This window comes from Pararge aegeria, chromosome 19 (genome assembly GCF_905163445.1).
Source record: "Pararge aegeria chromosome 19, ilParAegt1.1, whole genome shotgun sequence".
In the NCBI taxonomy this organism is placed as follows: Eukaryota; Metazoa; Arthropoda; class Insecta; order Lepidoptera; family Nymphalidae; genus Pararge; species Pararge aegeria.
In genome coordinates this window covers 4,569,167-4,591,557 of record NC_053198.1, presented here as the reverse complement: position 1 = coordinate 4,591,557, position 22,391 = coordinate 4,569,167, and the positions used below count along the sequence as shown (strand labels likewise).

Sequence of the window (22,391 nt, the reverse complement as noted above, 5' to 3'; positions counted from 1 at the left end):
GGCTTTGCCAGAAACTAAACTGCACTAGGGATTTAAGAAAAGAGTATTATAAAGTATTGATTTCTAATATATATATAATAAGTTGCTGTAATTGAAATGAGTGTTCTTTATCATTGCCAGATTTCATATATATTATTTTATTGTTTAATGTTCTAAGCACTTGCTGGTGTCTCTGACGAGGCAGACCAACTACACTATAGTCTGTACTAGGGCTGTGATTCCTTTGAACTTGACTTTGACCCGAACAGTCTGATTTTGTTCAAACTTTGTAGATATATCGAGGACTGATGACAAAACACAAATTTGTTACGATTATTCCATTTATGATTGTTTATTTATATAATTCACATCTATAGACGACAGGACAGGAATGATGTTAATTTTAATTACCAACCATTATCTTTAGCCGATTTCTCTAATATTAACGAATTTGATGGTTAATGATGGTTACCAACTCATTTTGCTCTAATAAAAATAATAGCCATAAAAAACACGCTTTTACGAGTAAACTAAACTAAAAGTTAGTAATTAGCTTAGATTTTTATACCAAGCGTGTTTTTTTGAACTACTATTAATTTATTGTTAATAAATTAGTAACATAGGTACTTATAAAAATTTAAAAAGCAGTCATCTGTTTAATTCTTTATTATTTAATTATATGACTTGAACACACTTTATATCACCTCCCTGCTTCACAAATTACAGTACAGCACCGTTAACACTAAATGACAATCTGTTTGATTACAATACAATACACTATGTTATAGAATACATACAATACAATAAGATATCAGTAATAAGTTGTTTGAATCTCTTGATGTCGTACACTCAAAGCGAGGCTGAGCCGAAGTAAGCCGTGTGATGACGGCAGATAAGAAAGTTCTCACCTACCCTCCCCTTGCCGCGGGTGTCGTACGAGGCGACTAAGAGAATATAACGCAGAACGGGGTCCTCTGTGCTACTACCACCGTCTACTATAATCCCGTTAGGAAAGAGGCCTTGGGTCTAACAGTGGACTGTTACAGGCTATATAGGAAGCCAAAGCATCAAACCTGCGAGCTCGTCGACGTTCGTTAAATCCGAATTGCGAAACTAAACGACTAAGAAAGGTCTATAAATGCTTAAACTGGTTATCCCAATTCAGCATGGCTAGCAAGGGCAGGAGACAGTCAGTGGCGTGCACTTCATAAATGCACAAAAGCATATATACCCTTAATTTTTTTTATAACTCTTATGCGAAGGATTTTACTATTTTATGGCCTCTTCCTTCTTTATGCATACCCTGGTCAAAAACGCGTGCACACGCCACTGGAGACAGTTATATCCCCGAGGAAAGAATATAAATGTATCTTCTCCCACAGCTTTATTAACTCTCAGAGCACGTGTGTGCACAAGTGGAAATAATATCCATATAACAAATGCGTATTAATAAACGGAGGTAAACTTCTCCGATTCCATGTTCCAGTGATTTAGCAGGTGGGCACGTTAATTATATTCCTTGTCAGGGGATATAATCGGGGGATATAATGTTTATCTCCCGCCCGTGCTAGCCCTGCAGACCGCGATAGCCAGAGAGTCGCCGGTTCAAATCCTGTCGGTCCCGAAATTTTATATGCATTTTGAAATCAATAAATTTATTTTGTTATTTCCCCCCAAGTGTAGGTGGAAAAACAAAAATGTGAACGAAGAGAGACAACATATTTTTTTCTCTTAGAAGTTAGCCCGACTGCAATCACCTAGTCGGTAAGTGATGATGCTGCCTAAAATTGTAGCGGTCTAACCTTTTAAGGCCATACCATTAACAGGTTAGCCCGCCACCATATTCGACAGCTTCAGTTGTATTAAACACATACTCCTTATTATAGGTTGCTACGCGTCATCGAAACAAAACGTTAAATTGCTTGACAGGACGTCATGTCTTTGTCGGTCTCTCACGCAAAGAACGGCAGTCTTTTTACATTGCTTGTCTCTTTTCTTAGGACTTCATCTTAATATCATCCCCCATTACCTGCCCACTGCAAAGCGAGGTTCTCCTCTCAAAAGAAAGAAGGATTTACGCTGTAGTGAAATGCTGTTTGGTAGACTACACACGCCTTAGAGAACGTTTTGAGAACTCTCAGGCATGCAGGTTTCCTCTTGATATTTTCCTTTACCATTAGAACAATTGGTATTTTAATTGTATGAATGAAGAAACGCACATAACTCCCAAAAAGTTAGAGCTGGGTGCCGGGGATCGAACTCTGAAAGGAGGTCGAATTTATAACAAACGTTGGTCTTTCTTTAGCACAAACCCGCGCTTCTTGTTGACGATGTTGATGTGATAGATCTTAAAACTGTACGTTGGTCGACGCTTTAAAGTAGGCTTAATAAAAGTTCAACCTGCGCTTACGGTGGCGCGATGTTTTGCGCTCTGTATGGAAGGGGTTGAGCATTACACGCCCCGCGCAGCAACTCTGGACACCGATTACCACTGACTAAGCGTAACGAAAAACAACTCTACGTTTTAAATTTTTTTTTTTTAATCTGCTGTTAAATTGATATTTATTGATAAATTATTAAATTGAAATTTCATTATGATACTATCTTTAAACAAGATATTTAACTGTAAAAAAAATTTAAGTAAACCCTCTGTAGAATTTTTGGTTACGCTAAGTCGGTGGTAACAGCTCGGTATGTTTGAAACGAACGTCGCACGCTCAGCCCTGCCAGTCGCTCTATTCAAGCGCCAACTAGCCTCTGAGTTGCTTAAAAGCAAATTGGTGTCCGCGTTGGTTGAAATTCGAGGCCTATTTGCTCGCAAACCCAAAACACTTGCTCAAACCGACTTGTCATTGATCGTAACTAAGCACGACAACGCGACGCAAGTTGAAAACCTTGGTTTGTCATCGCCTTAAGCTTGGCCTTCGCTTGAGTCAAATTTAATATTATCTGGTATGTCACAGGGAAAAACAATAAATACCTTATTTGTAATTATTTACATTAAATGCAGGGTGTAAAACAATACTGTTCCATATTACCAGTATGGGTATACGTCATAGATCATACTAAATGCAGTTTTTTTTTAAATATTTATTTAGTTACATTATTTATACCTACAGGCCGCTGACATAATGCATTCCTGACGTCTGTCATTCATTTTAAAATTTTATTACAAACAGCAGTACAAAAAACATAAATAACCGTTTTTCATTTTTGATTATTCCTTTAAAATCAAAAGTGCAAAATTGTAAACAATAGATTTTTGGATGTATATTTAACAAAAAAAAATCGTTCACCGAACTTTTTTAAGCAAAAGTAAACAAAGTGCGCTGTAGAATATTTTTTTTTATTTTTTTTTGTGTACTATAAATACCAATGCGAGCGCCTACAAAATAAAAGTTTGTACAGTACGTATTACGAACTGTTAATCGTAAAGGCGTCACGTATATTAACATCGACCCTAAAATCTGCCACCCTTGATATAGGCGGCCCGACCCTAATCTTCGCTACACAACTGTTTTGCATTTATAATATCAATTTGGATCTATGTCATATAGCATACTAATCAGACTCAGTAATTGTCCTACACCTGTACACTATTACAACAAGTTAACAAAGAAAACGCGCCTGTAATTTATCTCTAGCGATTCAATCAATTCATTTTCACTTTGTAAATCCATAGGAAACAATGAAATGGACTAATATTTCTTCTAAAAAGTCTCTTTTCTAAAATAACTTCTTTGGGCCACCACCGAATGCAACGCGTGCATAGGTATCTGAATAATATGTGGAGAATGAATATTGTCAGAGACGTCGCAGCGATGCTTAGAGCTATCACATCTATTAACAAGTATTGTGCGTAGGACAGATCGAGAGCCGGCGATCTTAAATGCGAGGCTCCTTTATGTCTCAGAACATACTCTATCCAATACACCCCTGTCTCCAAAGGGGGTGATAGTCTATCCAGGAAAATATCCTTCAACCGCAATGCGTTCTCTTTATACCTGCGAAGAAAAAGATAAAATTTTAATACCATTGCACCAATTATTTATTTATCAATTTCTTTTATTATTTATTGAAAGTCAATTGAGTTATCACCGGGCGGCGGGCAATAAACTGTGTATTTATTGAGAGATAATTAACAAAAAAGGTGAGTTTATCTTTGAGTGATGACTGCTGGGTAAAAAACCAGATGTAATTAAAATTTATCGAGATGTACTATAGACCTAAATCCATAGTATACCTATATGCTATGGCCATCGTATACCTATAGATTTTAGCCAACGTATGCCTCTAACCTTTAGCCATCGAAATACATTGTGCTATGTCGTCAATATTGTAATAAATCATACAAATAGTTTTGCGTCTTTTTTTTGTCATAGGTTAGGGTTTGTACTTAGAAACGCCCTGCTAAAATATACTAGGTATCATTTCCACCTGTGTACACTAAAAAACAAGATCAAAGGCATCTTATAGGCGAGCGAATTAAATTTTTAGAACCTTAGGATTTATGGAATCCTAATGGAACCGTTAGTATGACGGAGATAAAAGATAAAAGTTTAATTTCTCAAGTCAACCGCCTCAAAAATGCAAGTTGTAGGCATGCAAAATTTCGCCATGGTCAGTTTAGGTGTGAACCGGGTAAAAATGGCTATTTTCTGAAATCCCCTGGGAACTTTACCCTGAGACGCTTTCGAGATAAAGAACAATTCAAGAAGACCATCCCCAGAATACAAGCTAGCACATAATGTGTCAATTTTCATCGATGCAGTGGCCGATCCAAACATAGGGGAAAAAATGTAAATAAACAAATAGACACATTTCTTCTTCACTAAAAACGTCTTGTCTTTTTTCAAATGACAACTTATTGAGAACAGAGGGGGAGAAAACATTTCATAAGTATTCTACAAATATATAAGTAAGACCCTTTTTTTGGCTTAAAACAGATAAGCCAAGTAAGCTTCTTATAATATTATTATGGATTAAGCTCAAGATGTATTTATTTCTGTTACATACCTATTATTTGCGAGTAAATCGTGGAAAGCTTCTCGCCAATCGTCTGTAGTGGAATCTCTCAAAGAGATGACTCTCGCGACACCGCGATCGCTCATGGCTCGCCCGTTCAGAGCTTGATCCGCGTACAGTGGTACCATCAGAGTTGGAACACCACACGCCACCGCTTCTTGCGTGCCCAGCAAACCACCGTGCGATATGAACAATTTAACGTTTGGATGACCTGTAAAACAGTTTACGATTTCGTTTCAAATTCATATACAACGTTTAACCGGATAACGAAATAATATTGAAGGGTGCATAAGTATATTTTATAAGGAATCACCCTGTTAAATATTAAATCAAAAGAAGCATATTTATTTTTCCATACAAACTATTTCAAAACATTTTAAGTGTTTACTTTTGGCAACCCTATTGAAGATACAAGACCAACACGCGCATAGTACCAATGATACGCGACGCGTAACTAATAAAGTGACTGGAGTCACTGGATTTTAATTCTGCATGTGACGTTAGGGCTGTATCTGATTTCTTTTAGTAAAAACGGTGGCAGGGGTTTACTCAAAAACTATTAGGTTTTCGGTTTCGAAGATAAGTCTCAGATAAGAGACGTAAATAATGTACAACTAAAACCTGTAAAGTATTATTTCGGTTTTCATGAACACGTTGTATATAGCCTATTGGAGAACGAGATCAAGTTTCAGAACACACCTTACTTTTCGTGCGTTTTAAGTAATTAACTGTAACTTACTTTAACGGTAAAAGAAAACGTCCTGAGGAAACCTGCATGCCCGAAAGTTCTCGATAATTTTCTCAAGGGTGTGTGAAGTCTACCAATTCACACTTGGCCAGTGGACTATGGCAAAACCCGGCTTGTTCTCAGTGGAGACCCGTGTGTAGTGAGCCAGTAATGTATTTATGGTGATGATAATGATGACTCAATAATGCTTCATTACATTTTTTAAGACAGGTAAGAAAAAATTGTCTTTACAAAACCTGGGGAACAAGTCTTCAATTACAATTGTCAATAAGTCTAAGTAGTCGATCAATGATGAAGAGTTCTGAAGAAAAAAAAAACGAAAAACGCTTAAATCAACACTGAACAATATTACATTTTTCGTTGATACCCACAATAGACAAGCCAGTGGTGCATTCCATGTGACTGTTACTATAGTACCGTAAGTTCTTGAACACTTTTTTTATTATAAAAAAAGCGTGTAACTGCAGATTGCAAACAAACTTGCTATACTATTTAATGCGCAAAAAGTATATTGTTTATTATTTTTATGATAATAAACATTATACGTTTTATCATTTTCATTTTTATTTTTTATTAGTAGGTAGATTTCTGTCATTGATCGACCAAGAAAACGCAATCGCAACCGCATACTTTGCTCCCTGTTATCTAAATTACTTCATTACATTCATAGGGCCTCATTAATAAGCCTGATATAATTTCGGAATAGTAACGTAGTGTTTTGTCATGCCCTGATAATTGAAAGGTGCTGTCAGTTGAACCATGCCAGAACACTGCATTACTATTACGCAATTAAACCTACTACGTTTATTGATAATGCCCATAAGGCTACAGAATTAGAACGTACAGAAACCGACAAATCTATCACTAGTATTAATCTCTGACCAGTATTAATAAGTTTGATGATCATAGTTTTTAAAACTTACACAAAGTCTTATATTGCGGGATCCAGTCCATGGTGTAAACATTGTCGGGCACTGTAACATTGGTTACTTTTGCGAGCATTTTCCGATTCAGCCTAACAAGCACCGTCTGTGACAGTTCAGAGATGGCAGTGAAAATCTGTGCCAATTTCTCGCTTGGTATAGTTTCAATACGAGACATTGATCCGAAGCTCCAGTAGATTATTCCTTCGTGAGCGTTGCCCAAAAGTCGTTTCAGCTCCTGATGAAAAGAAAACAAGATAATTTTTTCTCTTTTTTTTTTTAATTCCATTACAAGTTATTCCTTGTCTGCAAATAACCTGCTGGTACGTGATGATGCATGGCAGGATGGGTGGTACGAGTACAGTTTCTACGCGACATCGTACAAAAACGCTATAACGCTTAGCGGCAAGTCACTGCCGGTAGGGTAGGGTGGTAACTAGCCACGGTCGAAGCCTACCATCAGACCAGACCATTGCCCCAGTTTTGGATCGAACCCGGAACCTCCCACTTAATACAACAGCGCTCACTGCTGCGTCAAGGAAGTCGTTAATGTTAAAAAAAAACTTTTTATTAGTACTTAGTTCTTTACTATCAAAACCAGATACATTTTCGAAGACCTCCACATAATTGTTTCTACGCTAACGTGGGGTCCACATTCAAGTCTCACGCGACACCAGAAGGTCACTTGCAATTATTTACACGTTTTATTTTATACGTATGTTGCGACGTTGTTTAGAGGATTATGGTGGACGGTTCAGGCCAACCAAGTACGGAAACAGGCCCAGGAAAAGAACAGAAAAGAAAAAGAGATGTCTGCATTTACCGCGAGATCAAAGGTTGAGTTACTGTATCTCTCCTTTATAGTGTGTTAACATAATACAACATGATGAGAACCTATGTAGATAGTGGTGTTAAGTGGTGACGGCAGATCAGAATACAGATCTCAATTCTCACGCTCCTCTGTCAGCGGGTGTCGTACGAGGCGACTAAGGGAATATTATGGAGAACGGCCAGCAGCGTCGTGTGGCTACTTCTACCATCTATTAGTATCACCAACCCGTCTGACCAGCTTGGTGACTATGCGTAAACCCTCCCATAGAGGCCTTTATTCCCACAGTGGACACCTATAGGCGGACTAACTATCTATATGATGATGATATAGAATCTATATATCACCTATATTATAGATAATAAGCCTGCCTACCATCTTAGACCACCAGCAGGGCTAGGCAGGAGACAAAAAATATATCCCCCGATTATATCCCCTGACAAGGGGATTATTATTATTACATATACATTATTTGAATATTATTTCTTGTGCGCAAGTGCTCTGAGGGTTGATAAAGCTGTGGAAGAAGATAAACTTTTATCCTTTCCCCGGGCAACTTGTGCACTTTTGCGCCTAACCGACGAGTTTCTGGCGTTCGACAAATTGCAGTATAAACACTTCGAATTGGCTAGACTAAACTAATGGCACAGAGCGCTGTCGGGCAGTAGCGACACTGGCGAGACCAATCTAGCCTTGCGATGACTAACCCGCGTGTCCTGTGTGGTCATTATTGGACAAAGCATTGGACCCTTTTTCTGATACTACTTTGCACCACTATCTACGAGTATATACTTATTTAACTATTTTATTGCAAGGTCAAGTCGCCGAGGTTGGCCGCGGAATTTCTGCCGGAGATTGGAAGCACAAAAAGGCACAGCTCCTAGTCCCCGACGGCCCTGCCGTTCTTGGGGTGTTAAGAATCTCCGGCAAAGATTCCGCTGCCAACCCAGGCGACATGACCTGGCAACATACAACGCACGCACGTTGTAGTGCAATAAAATATATAAATATATATATAGTGGTTAGTAGTATCAGAAAAAGTGTCCTTAGTAGAGATCACGTTAGTTCATTTACACGAAGTTGTTTCGTATTTATTTGTCTGTACTATCAGGTTTGAAAAGGTCTTAAGGTCAGTAAACAGCTGGCAATCGCGATTGTCGGAAATCTCCTGCATCATATATAATTTGGGTTAATTAGATACGGTCTTGCTGTGATATGCATTACAATCAAAATATTGCTACTTTTACTACGCACTTAAACGCATTATAGATGGATTGCCTTAATGATCTCACCATATCAACATATTACCAGCCCGCTACAGGGCAAGCCTCTTCTCTTCGAATAAGAGGATTTTAGGCCTTAGTATGCCACGCTAATCAAGTGCAGATTGCTAGTAGAAGCTATTTAAAACAAAAAAAAGTGGGGCAGGAACTTAGAGCCTTTTTATTATACCTTCATCATGAGGCAGGAGGGTTTTTTTGAGGAATGACAAAAACCTTATTACAAAATATTATATTCCAAGAATTGATTAACCAATAAACGTCTGTACAAAAAGGTTTATGAACTACACATAGGTAGGTATTGTAACACTTCTTGTAAACTATTCCAGATTTCGCCTTCGGCTTGGTTTATATACTTGGTATAATAACCCACTTATGACTTCGCTCTCGTAAAGTTCTATATTCATAAACATTCCTTACTTAGCGGACGCCTACTAATAGCTAATCCGTCCAGTTGTTTGAGCTGTGGTGTCTGATGTCAGTCAAACAGTCAGCGGACGGACTGACTGAGTCAGTCCCGTTTTCCTTTTATATATACAGAGTGATTTGAGCTGTGCGTTACTAGATCAGTCAGACAGTCAGTCAGTCCCGTTTTCCTTTTATATACAGATAGCTAGATAGGTAGAAGTTGTGATAGCCTAGAGATTGGCCTCCCTTTCGGGTCGACTGAATTCGTTCCCTGTCTCGTGTAACTTTTCGGAGTTATATCATAAAGGTGAATGATAGCATTGTGAGGAAACATGCATGCCTGAAAGTTCTCAGTAACGTTCTCAAAGACATGTGAAGTCTACCAACGGCCTAAGTCCTTCTCATTCTGAGGGGAGATCCGTGCCCTGTACGGGTGAGCCCGTAACGGGTTGAGAATCAAGATACAGACGCTCCCATTAGGTGACAGTTTTATTAACTAGTATTATTGTTACTAGGTGATCAGAAACGAGGAAGTGCCATAGAATCATAACAATTATGGCATATCTAATGGTGACTTTTGACCTTCTGATAGTATCGTTTATTATGACAGTTACAATTAATCGGTGCAAGTTATATAAAACATAAACATACCTTAGACATGGTCTGTGTATTGTCCAGGTGCAGACCCCCAACTTCCACTAGAGCCGGAACTAGGGGTCGTACTTCGTTAATACTGAAATGGCTGTTAGATAGAACCAAGCTGTAGTTCTGAGCTAAGGCTTCTAACTTAGGGCCAGGTCCAAATAATCTATCTGCTATCACCTGAATAGTAAAAAATATATGAAATTAATCTTTTACTTAAGTCTTACCACTGGACTTTGATGAAAAGATGAAAAGATTTACACAACTGTGCGTTTTGGTTGCGCAATCCATAAACGCAACCACCATTTAAGTTCCAGTACTAACTGGTGATTATTGAAAGATACCGTGACACGAAATACCTACTTCAATAACCGTGAACTGTACTTAATATCCCTGTTTTTCAGATACACTCACTGTTTCGTTGATCTAGTGGTCAGGATGTTCTAATCTAGCGATTCCCGGGTTTGGCCAAACATTTTTAAGTATGTATTTCTTGTAAGGAAATTTTCAGAACCAGCCAACAGAACAATGTGCTTTCCACAAACTTGCTTCGGTGAACGCTTAACGTCGTCAGTTTAGGTTTAGTCTTATTGAGGTTTTATGGATTTTAGGGATCGTCATCTCATCCACAGGACATTTACTGCTGGACTAGGGTCTAGTATTTTATCCTTCTCGGGATTTCCACGCGCCACGCTTTCGTACTCGGTGCATCCAGCAACTCCTCGCGAATTGTTTTACTAGTATGTCGTCTGTCCATGTTGTGTCTACTAACATTGCGCTTTTCAGTGCATGTTCGCCATTCCAGTATCTTTGGACCACAACGTCAACTGTTGTCCGACATATGTGCCCTCCTACTTTAACTTGGCGACTCGTTAAACTATCTTTATAACTCTATCCTTTTAGAGATCTCCTAATTTCTGACTGACTCAGAGACCGCGCTTGGGAACCATGAGTCATCAGCAAGAATTAAATTGTATTGGTTGAACTATGCTTCATACTGAACTTGTAAACCTGCCTTAGCTTGATTTTGTTTTAATAATACGAGCATAAGTTCTTTGCCTGCTATGTGACAAGAGGCAACTGCCCAGCACTGGATTTGGTTGCTTAGTTTATGTTAATGATAATGAGAAACACTTTATCATCAATTAGACTTTGAAAAAGATATAAATTCTCAAATAAAACCAACCTGCGAAGGAATCTGCGATTTATTCCTGTACATCATTTTGGCCCAAACAACTGCTGCAGTATTAATTAAACGTTCCCATACGTTCATCCGCTGTCCATACCCCATCATGTATGCTGGTATATAGGCAGTTCCTTCAGGATTCCCCAACTGCTCGTTCACCCAAGGCAAGAGTACACTTGATAGTAATCCAACAACCGGAGCTTTGAACCTTTTGCCGAACGGGAGAAAACATTCGCTTCCAAAAACTTCCACTATAACTAAATCGAAGGTCTTCGACGAATTGACTAGCGCTCTGACGGCTGGGTTTTGAGACACGATTTCACAGGAATGCACGCACTCCAGCATAATCTGCTCCAGGTTCCTGATGGAGTCAGGTTTGAAAGAGTATTGCTGCTTAGTGAGATTGTTCGTTAACTCCGGAATTGTTCCTGCCAAACTGATCTCTTCAACATTTGATGGTGGATTTTTCTGGAAGAAAGAATACAAGATTTTAAAAATTGGGAGTTGAACTTGTTAGGAAATAGGGAATTATAGCACTTTATCTATGATAAACCCGATGATTATATTAAATATATCAACAAATCATAGTTTGTATACTCATTGATAGTGTATTGAAAATAGAATAATGGCCTTTAGTAGACTGTCAAAGAAAAATATAGGATCTATGGCGGGAGACGCGAGTTTGACAAGTTAGATTTGGCGGGAAAGAAAAGTTAGCACGGATTAAAATTAATGAATTGAGAATAGAAGATTAAGTAAAGTATTATGGATAGAACGTTACAAATTGGGAATAGATGATTTATAATGGAAACGACATACTTAACGAAATATTGTTGTGGCGGAACAAGAGTCGTATATTCTGGTGATGGAGTTGAGATAAGTTGTTAAAAGTTGTTGGTACTATGGTTGTACCTGATCTTGCATCAGATAAGTATAACTCTTATATCCTTTGGGTTATTCAGGTATCATATATGGAGCCCTAGCATTATTTTATACAGATAGTTTATGTAGCAGAGGTTGCTCTATACAAACAACTTGTTCCAAAAGTTATGTTTTAACTGTCTTAAAATATGTCTTGTATCAAAGGGCCTAGCGTTATTACATATGACAATGTTGTAATTGTGTTTATAAGTTGTTTTAATTGATTGAATAAAAGAGCAACGGTAGAGTTTCTTGCCAGTGGTCTTCTCTGCCGAAGACAGCATTCCGAACTGGTAGTAGAGTCATTTGAAGGTAACAAGTAATATGAATTATAGAGAAGCCTAATATACAGTATTAGAGTCAGTCCAGTTGTTTTATTTCACTCCTTGGGAAGTCAGGTTTATAGAGTACAGACCCACAACACTGCTCTAAAGCAGGTTGGTGGGATTTAATGATGTCTTTTATAAAATTAAGACTTTAATAGGAAGGAAGAATAATAGTCATGAGAATAAATAAGTACTGCTAAGAAACTAGGTATTTAGCTTCAATAATACAGTTAATTAATGAAAGATCTAAGTGCCATCCTGAACATTGTGGGTATTATAGTGAATATCTGAATACCTGGGCCTTCCATTCTCTATATTTTTTTAGCAAACTCATACTATCATATAAATACTCGCCTAACTGTCTCGTTAGTCTTAGTGTTGACGGCCGATTGGCGCAGTGGCCACTCTGCTTTCCGAGTCCAAGGCTGTGGGTTCGATTCCCACAACTGGAGAATGTTTGTGTGATGTACATAAATGTTTTTCAATGTCTGGGTGCTTATGTGTACGTTATCAGTATTTATGTATTGATGTAAGTCTTAGTACCCATAACACAAGCTACGCTTACTTTGGGGCTAGATGGCGATGTGTGTATTGTCGTAGTATATATATATATTTATTTATTTAGTCTAGAGGTTAGCGTTTTCAGCTACGGACCCTCGATCATTTGTTCGATTCGCGGCCAAGAATTGTTGGGTGTTGGGTCCAAAACATTTCTGTTATGAAGTTGTATACAATAAAGCATCGGGACCGGAGCGCATGTAAAACCTTCGGTCCCGATTTATGTCACCAACAGGTTATAAACTGTTAAAGCCCGTAACCCGCATATGAGCAGCGTGGTGGCTTGATGACTCTGATTGTCTATCGTATGGTTGAGGATGTCTGTACCCAGCACTGAGACGTTACTTGGCTGATGATGATGGTGGTATCATAACTACCTAGCAAGCAAATTTCATGGTAAATTTCTTTGTAGATCGCTTAAAAAGTTTCGGACCTATCCGGGGTAAGATTCGTGAGTTACTCTTATGTGACTCTTGCGTCGAACTTGGAGCAGTAACTACACTCGTAAACGGATTCGATTTTCAAAACACTTGAAAATCATCAGACCTTGTGTACCGACCTTATTTTAAAGCTTAAAGTCGTCCAAACTTCTAAAGCTAGCGAAACGTTTTTAAAATAAATATCAGTACTAGGCAATAGCGTGCACTTGATACAACTATAAAAGCACTGCCTAACCTAAAGATTTTTATACTACTAATCACGTGGTAAGTGATGGTGTAGTTTATGATGGTAGCGGGCTAACTTCTACACGGCATTGTACCGGAGCGCTAAACCGCTTGACAAAACTATTTTTTGTAGGACCATGCAAGCGCCTCATGGGGAGTGGAAATCCATCGCTCCATCCAACAGATCGCAATACGATGGACAAAACGTACACGCAGACAAAGTCACGGGTAGGGCTAGTTTTCATTATTTACAAAATTATGTTTCCACTCCGTGCGAGCTCCCGCAAGACAGATAGTCGGGAGCGAAGCGCGTGCCGTGAGATAAGAGACGCGGCAGACGCCAGAGGTCACACAGTCATTTTCCAATACATTAGTTACATTCATGTAGGTCTCAAACATTTCAATTTCAAACCCCTAGCATGAGATTAGCGTTCTCGCAATCGTTTAGTCGTAAATCTTCGGAAAGTATTCGGGTAACGAAACATGTCCAAACCTTTAGTATGAGATTCGCACACTCGTAAAGATTGAGTCGCTATCGGGTATCGAAGCATGGCTACATCGGAGTAAAATGAAACTTATTTTCCTCGTTTAAAGCTCAAATTTGTCTACACACAAAACCAGCGCTCTTAGTGAAACGTTTTTAAAATAATATCAGAAGTACAACATGTACTTTGATACTCTTTTGATTCTCGAAAACCACTCTTAAACTAGTTCACCTTAGGTGATGAGCCTTGCTGTGCTTTAACTATAAGCGAGCTATCTAAGATCTGTGATATTTCTGTACCAAAATAGCTTTTTGAATGCTGCGACCCAATATCGTAGTTTGTAAAGACTATTTGCGAGATGCTGAAACAATACTATCAATCGTATAAAACTTGTACCCAATTACTTACGTATTTTTATACAATACTAGCTATTGCCCGCGACTTCGTCTGCGTTTGATATTGTTTTTTGATGTGGCATTCAATTTAGTTGTAGTTCTAAAAAAAATTAAAGTATTCAGTATCGCTAATCCTTAAATGAGGGGTTTGCTGCTATCCGCTGAGGAGTTCTGTCCTCAATCTCCAACCACATTTATCAGATCTACACAAAGTTTGGGCAAAATTTAACACATAATATAACCGCTATAGTACAAACACTTTCATACCCTCTCCCAAAGGAACCTAGCTTAATGTCGGGATAAAAAGTATCCTATATTACTTCTAACACTTTCAAGAATATGTGTACGTAGTTTTATAAGGATAGGTTAAGTAGTTTTTGCGTGAAAGCGTAACAAACAAACTTACATTCACATTTATAATATTAGTAGGGATAGGGATATTACTAATACTTAAGTTACTAATATGCATGTATGTAAAATACTGAGTAGAATACGCAGGATTTCGTTTTGTATTATTGGCGCATTTAATTAGTGTGTGTGTAAGCTTACCTTATTTTAAGGCAATTATTGAATTCAACAACACAAATCAGGAACAATTTGTAAAATTAAAATCATTGGTACGATATACGACATTCAAACTAGTAATTTGAGATCCGTTTTACATTGAAGTTGTACTGTTTCATTACTCGATAACGACGATACGATTATTAGCGGCCTACTACAGGGCACGGGTCTCCTCTCAGAATAAAAGGTCGTAGGCCATAACCCATTACGCAAGCCAAGTGTGTATTCGTATATTTTCCATCGCCGTTAAAGTAGGTGATATTAAATTCCTTAAAACGAAGATAACTCCCAATATTTCGAATTACATGTAGGGGATTGAAATAATCGAATGGAACTACCATTGCCAGCATGCAAATCTCATGCTAGGGGGTAAATACGTTTATCTGTAGCCTTAGTAAGAGATTTGCCCGCTCGCTGAATCATGTACTAAGGCTACTGGTTCATGAATGTATGTAGCAATTTACGTGACATGTGATAGTAGTTCTATCATTTTCTATCGACAGTTTTAATTAGGTTAGGTTATACTAGAGGTTAAAGAAACTGCAACTCTCGGAATTAGACATTGTTATAGTTATTTATATAATACTAGCTGTTGCCCGCGACTTCGTCTGCGTTTGATTTTGTTTTTAAAGTATTCAGTATCGCTAAGCCTTAAATGAGTATAGTTGTATATACATATAACATGTGACTGTCAATTAATTATAGACAAATAATTTGCAATAAAATAAAATTGTGACTTTACTTAAAGATCTAAGCTACCCTATCTCTTAAGTCGGACCAGACTGCTCACGGTGTGCCAATTTAATTTAAAATCGGTTCAGTAGTTTAGGAGTCCATCGCGGACAAAAATCGTGACAGGAGATTTATATATTAAGATATAATAACCATTATTGTCTGAACCAATATTAATGTTTTTTTTTTTAGTTATTTAATCCGAAAGGGGTGATTGTCAAAACCGAATGGTATTAATATAGAAGCTGTATGGCCTACGCACACCATATCGACTCAAAATCGACTTGACTAAAATTATATAATTGAAATGTAAATTAAACATTTTATTATTTGAATATATTCTTATATGCATGTTTACGTAGGTTCATTTAATTAAATTTCTGTATAATATAATAGCTTCTTACTCTTTGATTGCCTTCAAAAGATCACTTTACGTGATAAGTTTGCCTTTAATAATCGTTTTGTTGTCATTAATAATATATTCTATGTATTTTTATATCAATGGATATGAAATTTTTTAGTATCACGATCTATTATAATTTCATGTGAAAGCTAGTGGGCAAGGCTTCGGCTCCCCTGGTGGACCGAGTTCGATTCCTGGTAAACACCTCTTACTTTCGGAGTCATGTGCGTTTTTAATTAAAGCAAATGCCACTTGCTTTAACGCTGAAGGAATACATCGTGAGGTAACATAATGTTCCCAAGCGCGTGTGCAGTCTAACAATCCGCATTTGGTGAATTACGGCGTTAAACCCTTCTTATTCTGCGAGGAGACCCACTACAGGGAGTGGGCCTGTATTGGGTCGATGATGATACCATTCTAGATTCGAAATTTCATATACTTAACTCCCCAGCTTTTGTAGTAACTAAATAACTATTATTTGGTTAAGACCGCTCTGTGATGACATTAATAAATATTGACGTCTTATCAAACTCGATTTTGGAGCAAGCGGTGATTTGATATAATGGCGTATTCCTAACTAATCGTTTGTTTTTGTTGGCCTATCAAAACTGGTTAGGTGATTAGGTAAACTGGAGTAGGTAATAAAGTTGTACAGCGTGATCTTACAAATTAAACACGCTGCATCTAAGAAGAAACTGCTTCGACAAATTTAATGTTTGTGAGAATCGCTAGAGTTATATTCTAATAATTTGTCTGCCTGTTTTCAGAATGTAAGCTACCTGTACAAAATTTTGTAGGTAAGGTACAGGTATTGGTCACGGGGCTATTTTTTTTATTCACGCGTGCAGGGTCCGCGCTTTCTTTCCGGTATAAAAAGCGTGTCTATGTGTGCGTTTTTAGAATGCAAGCTTTCTTCTGTTCCGGGACCTGTCTCCGTACTAAGTTTCCCGAAACCGTCCGTTGTAGGTACATCGTGAGAGTATTGCATTCGTGGTGAGCCAATAGTTACTTAAAAAAAAAGCAATCTCGCATCCTCCACTCACGTAGGTGAGTTCCCGACGAGTCTCACCCAATAGTGTAACACTGCGACTCGTTAGGATTTTTTTCCCAACGCGTCACTGAATATGTGAGTGTGTTAAATAAATAAAAAAAAAGGCCTGGAATGCCCTCCCATCTTCCGTCTTCCCTGATACCTATAATCTGGGTACCTTCAAATCAAGAGTGAATAGGCATCTTCTAGGCAAGCGCGCTTCATCTTAGGCTGCATCATCATTTACCATCAATGTCGAATAGACTTTTAATTGCACTGGCTACCACGCCTTTTAGACCTGAACACATAAGACCTGCTTGGCGGCATAAATAGATAGTAGGTACTTCCCGGGACGACATATGTCTCAAAAAGCTCCACATCAAGCCGAATGCAGAATGTACAATCGAAAAACTTTTGTCATTTATAATTTCAGTATATAGATTTAAAAATTTGGAAAATCCAAAAGTGCACGACTCATTAATAAAATAGCTATCCAATTTTGTCAATAAATAACGAAAAAAAAAACACATGAGTCGTGCAAAATAAAAAGAAAAAAAAAAAAAAAAAAAAAAACAGCTGTACTAGGAAAGTGCTAGGAAAGTGATGCACAGGCGCCCCTGGTGGAATAAAATGTACATAATATCTATAGATATAGATATATCACCATCCATGTTAATTTTACATGGATATATGTATATAGATATACATTCTTGCAGTTTTCGTTTTTTATTAATTGCAATTAAACTACACTGAATTAATTAATCATTCGCATTCAGTGACCTACAATCGTCGATTAGAATTTTTAAAAAAATAATTTAACTCAAATAATGAATTTTTTCACAAGTTAGAGTGTTTTCGGGTTTCACACATGACGGACAGGAAAATTTTTTGACCTATTTTGGTGTTTTTTTCCAATTCTATTGTAGTAAATCAATTTTTTAAAAGTATGGAATTAATCTCCATTAAATTATCTCGACAATAGTATGCAAAATATCTTGATTCCGTGAACTAACAAGGCTAAAATAATAAAAATAGCCGCCGAAATGAGGCGAAAAAATTTTTTCTCTCTCTGATGCTTCGCATCATGAGTCGTGCAAAATCTACAACGAATTAAAACAAAGCCTTGTTCGTAGGTACACGTATTTTTAAGTTATTGTTACTTTAGAGATTAAATGTTGTTGTGATTAATTAACACTTGAGGTATCAAATTGTGTGAATCGAAATTGCGCACTTATCGGCACCAAACTCTCTTATTATCGGTTGCTGACACCCGTAGGTACTATACTTGACACGTGCAATGTGCATTGTCGAGCATATTACCTCGAATTAAAGCGAAATTTTTTAAAGAAAGTAGTTTTAACAAAACAGTACGGAGTCTTCTCACCAAGGTCCAAACTCGCAATTACTGTTATTTTTTTGTAAATAAAAAATTTAAACACATAGTTTTGTTTGTTCCGTTTAGAAAGAATCCCTCGGGGACTTCTTCAAACTAACGTTTTCGACGTTAGCGTAAATCCGTCATGGTATAGATGACCAAATGTCACAATTTGACAACTCTATAACAGATTTATAGATTCACGTTAACCGATCATTCTTTCGCATGTCCTCCATCTCACGCGGCATTAGTTAGTAAACTGTACTTAGTTGTTACAAAAGCGAGCCATTAAACCAAATTAAATTTAATTGAAATTTACGTCACTGAAAAGTTAAGTTTCGTAACTTGCTGAATTACACTAAACTATACCAAAACACCACCCAAAATAAAATAAAAATATAGTCAATAAACTCAAAGTCAAGGCGAAACGTTTTTCTCGAAATTTTTTATAGGAAACTTTTGACACAAATACTTTGAAGAAAAGATTGGTGCATAATATTATTTCGTGTTTTGTTGTGAGAGATTGATAATAGAAGCAGGCGTTACTTTACGGAAATCCATAATATATTATGAAGTAATTTGCTATACTCCGCGAGCAGCAGGAGAACGTATATCGTGTAACTTATAATTTCTTCAATCCGTATACTCCACACCAAACAAAAGATCCTCGGCAATGTACCCTCTACGCACGTTTCGCTCCGAAACCGGAGCATCCTCAGGAGATGTTGACTTAACAATTATTCATTGTAAAGTCAACATCTCCTGGAATTATAAATTACACCATACAGATTCTCCTGCTTTTCGCGGAGTATAGCAAATTAAGCTTAATTTTCATAGCATTAAATTATTTAAAACTAAAGCTACGTGGATTCTAAATGCGTCACCTTCACCCTTTCCCTTTAATGATAAAATAAGAAATCAATAAAAATAAGAGTTTCTATAATCAATCAAGTTAGATTACTTTGCTCCACTATGCCCACAAAAAACTTAAAACTTAGCCGAGTAATCTATGAATGTGAAAAAACATCTTTTGTTGGATTATGTTCTTAAACCTCGATTTTAGTTTTTTACACAACGGTGCATTTCTTGTACGGGACCGGGGATTTATACCAGGATTGCGAAGCTAGGCTGGATGCATCTGTCTTTTATCTATCTATCTTCCATCAATCTATGTACATAAATGAATTGACGTGCGTATTTTTTTTGTCCTGTCTATGCCGCCTGCGTGTGTGGAAAATCTAAGAGAACAGCCGAAAAATCTAAAAAATCTTTTGTATAGGAATTTGCAATTGCAATGTTCGGATCGCTCTATCTTTCCTATAGCAACGATCTTAATGGAATTTGGTGCCTATATAGATTGCAACCATGAGGCTAACATAGACTGACCAAGGATTAAATTATCGTGTTAATCTGCCAAAGCATGTTAACAGGGACTGGGAGAAGTTCACCCCCGTTTAATGTTACATACAATTACCTACCTATATTAATTGGATATTATTTCCAACTATGCGCTACATACCTACTCGGAGAGTATATAAAATTATGCTCTTTTCTCGGTTAGAAAAATTACTCCTGCCAACGGAGATTGACATGTTATTTTTTTTCGTAAAAAACAATGGATTTCCGTAGGATTAAAAGACCCGAAATCAATAAGGGCAAGAGCTATACATTGTACCAAAAATAAGGTAGGATATGCCCTGCTTTTACGCATGATACGGTGCACGCCATTGCTTTTAAGTACTCCGCAGTAAAAATTCCTTTTTTTACAAAAAAAACTAGTAGGTTAAAAAAGCACATGACATACCATAGTAAAATGCGAGATGACGGTCAAGTGGTGGTCCCGCTTCGCGAGAGCATCGATGAGGCGGCCGTACATCGCATAGTGGCTCTTGGTGTTGGTCGGCAGCACGGTGAGGATGCGAGCTGACTCCGCCGCCGCCACGCAAAGCACTAGGAGCCAATGCACCGCCTGCATGCCTCTGCCGCTCAACACAGATTGCAGGCCGATGCATCCAGCGCGCAGACCCGCCGCTTGCAACCTTAGTACAAGATTTGTATCTTAGAGTATCGAAATACTTGAACATCTGACTAAAATGTATCTTATTTGCATCGACTGAAAGCTCAAAATCGTCTAGAATTTTCCAGCTCGTGCTTTTCATAGAACCTTTGTAAAATAAAATCAGTAGTACATGATTTGTGACTCTAAAACAAGTGACGTTCGGTCAATTTTACTTTGACTCCATTTAGAGACTCCTCGATTGTGAGCGAGAAAATCTTGTACTCAGGCTACTGATTAACGTGACGTCGCTTTCGATCAATTATTTACTACATGTGCTATCGGACTTAGGGAATGCAAGACGTTGCTGGGTTAACCATACCGCGCAAGTTAAATTATGAGTGATTTAGTGTGTTCTGAACTTTGGATTTTCATTTTCGCGGTACTGTTAGCTAGCCGACGATTTTTTCTTTCAGTTACAAGTTAGCCCTTGATTAAACTGACAGCATTAAGATTATATCGGGCTAACCTACCTATTCAGGAGTTCTACGCGGCACTGTATCGGGTCACTAAACGTCGATTGCGTTTTTAGACATTATAAATTAGTTGTGTCACAAAAAAGGTACTACGTCAGCGTATATACAGCGTATAACATCAGGAATAATTGCCATTTACAAGTTGCACATATGCCGTTTTTTAAATCGTTTATGTAGTATAAACATAAGATTGCTCACACATTGGTGTCAATTATTTTGTGCATTAATGTCTAAACTAAACTTAAATGATTGGTTTGAAATGAATGCTATCGTTAAAAGTTTCGGGGTAGAAAATTACAGCACTAATTTAGGACCCGTCGATTGAGTTTTGCGTTGGCTAGTTATGGGTGTTCATGAACATAAATCAAAACCTATAAAAATCCCACTTCTGAACATAGGTCTTCTCTCTCATAATATGTGTAAGGGGATTAAAGCTTTGTATTTACCCGTTGCTCCAATGCAGGTTTGCGTACTTATATTGCGAAAGCTTTTATCAGTCAAAAAGTGTCCGTGAATAATATGATTTAAGTCACGAATTGGGAGTCTATTGTCGTTTGTCTAGTACGAGTATGCTACTAATAAAAAGCCATCGTCCCAAAAAACAATAAAAATGGCCAAAGTCACACATGACGCGCTAATATAAATTTTCCCCGTTACCTGTGGAAGACATGTCTCGTAACAGTGGCGTGCACTGGGTTCCTTATCAGGGAAAATGGCATAAAATGGCAAAAATCCTCCTTTTATACGAGTTATATATCAATTATAGAGTAAGCAGTGCTTTTGCGCATGTATGAATTGCACGCCACTGTCTCCTACCCATAATATAACTTTATCCCTAGTCAGTGGATATATTTTGGGGATAATATTTATGTTTCCTGCCATGCAGGTAAGCTATTTGCGTGCTCGGTTAATAATTTCTATACAAAAACCTACTGCACAATCCACGCTTCAGTTAATGCACCTTATCGATTAACAATGCGGATTTTATAAAATTATATCAAGTTCACCCCCGAAAGAGGTCATCACACATATTGACCTTAGATTAGCGTAAATCTGTGCATACAAATACAAACATTAAACATAATTAAAATATAAGTGTCATGCACGTAGCGCGCTGATGGACACAAACCAAGGCCGAGCCAATGCGTCCAGCACGCGTGATACCTGCATCCAATCACCAGGATTTCTATATCTCAGTTGACAACAGATTTAGCTAGCGACTGTAGACAGTTGCCACCAAATAACCTGTTAAATCCAAATTTTGCATTCTGAAACCTAAGTTTTCAACTGAGTTCATTTCAACTCGGTTCGCATATACAATTACGTGATGTATAATAATGGTTTGGGCGTTATTTGATGGCAACTTTCAGAGGCTTGGTGTCAAA

At 37.6% G+C, this 22,391-nt stretch overlaps 2 protein-coding genes across 3 annotated transcripts in view; one reads left to right on the top strand and one right to left on the bottom strand.

The window, feature by feature from the left end:
• The window catches only part of LOC120631868 (N-alpha-acetyltransferase 40), a 35,538-nt gene that overhangs the window by 2,739 nt on the left and 10,408 nt on the right, over nucleotides 1-22,391 (top strand). The window lies entirely within an intron of this gene.
• On the bottom strand, nucleotides 631-20,455 carry LOC120631866 (UDP-glucosyltransferase 2-like). Its single transcript, XM_039901523.1, has 6 exons — nucleotides 20,279-20,455; nucleotides 11,021-11,488; nucleotides 9,844-10,014; nucleotides 6,676-6,913; nucleotides 4,996-5,215; nucleotides 631-3,983 (listed from the first exon to the last, which is right to left on the bottom strand). Exons 1-6 carry the CDS (start codon nucleotides 20,447-20,449, stop codon nucleotides 3,632-3,634), a joined length of 1,620 nt encoding a protein of 539 aa, XP_039757457.1. The 5' UTR covers nucleotides 20,450-20,455; the 3' UTR covers nucleotides 631-3,631.

What these genes read in the sequence shown, in the direction of transcription:
- LOC120631866 (XM_039901523.1), bottom strand. Translation starts at nt 20,449, where the DNA reads ATGCAGGCGGTGCATTGGCTCCTAGTGCTTTGCGTGGCGGCGGCGGAG. An exon ending in TCATCTCGCATTTTACTATG is followed by an intron (nt 11,489 to 20,278) that starts GTATGTCATGTG and finishes TCTTTCTTCCAG; the next exon opens with AAAAATCCACCATCAAATGT. An exon ending in CCCGCAATATAAGACTTTGT is followed by an intron (nt 5,216 to 6,675) that starts GTAAGTTTTAAA and finishes ACTGTTTTACAG; the next exon opens with GTCATCCAAACGTTAAATTG.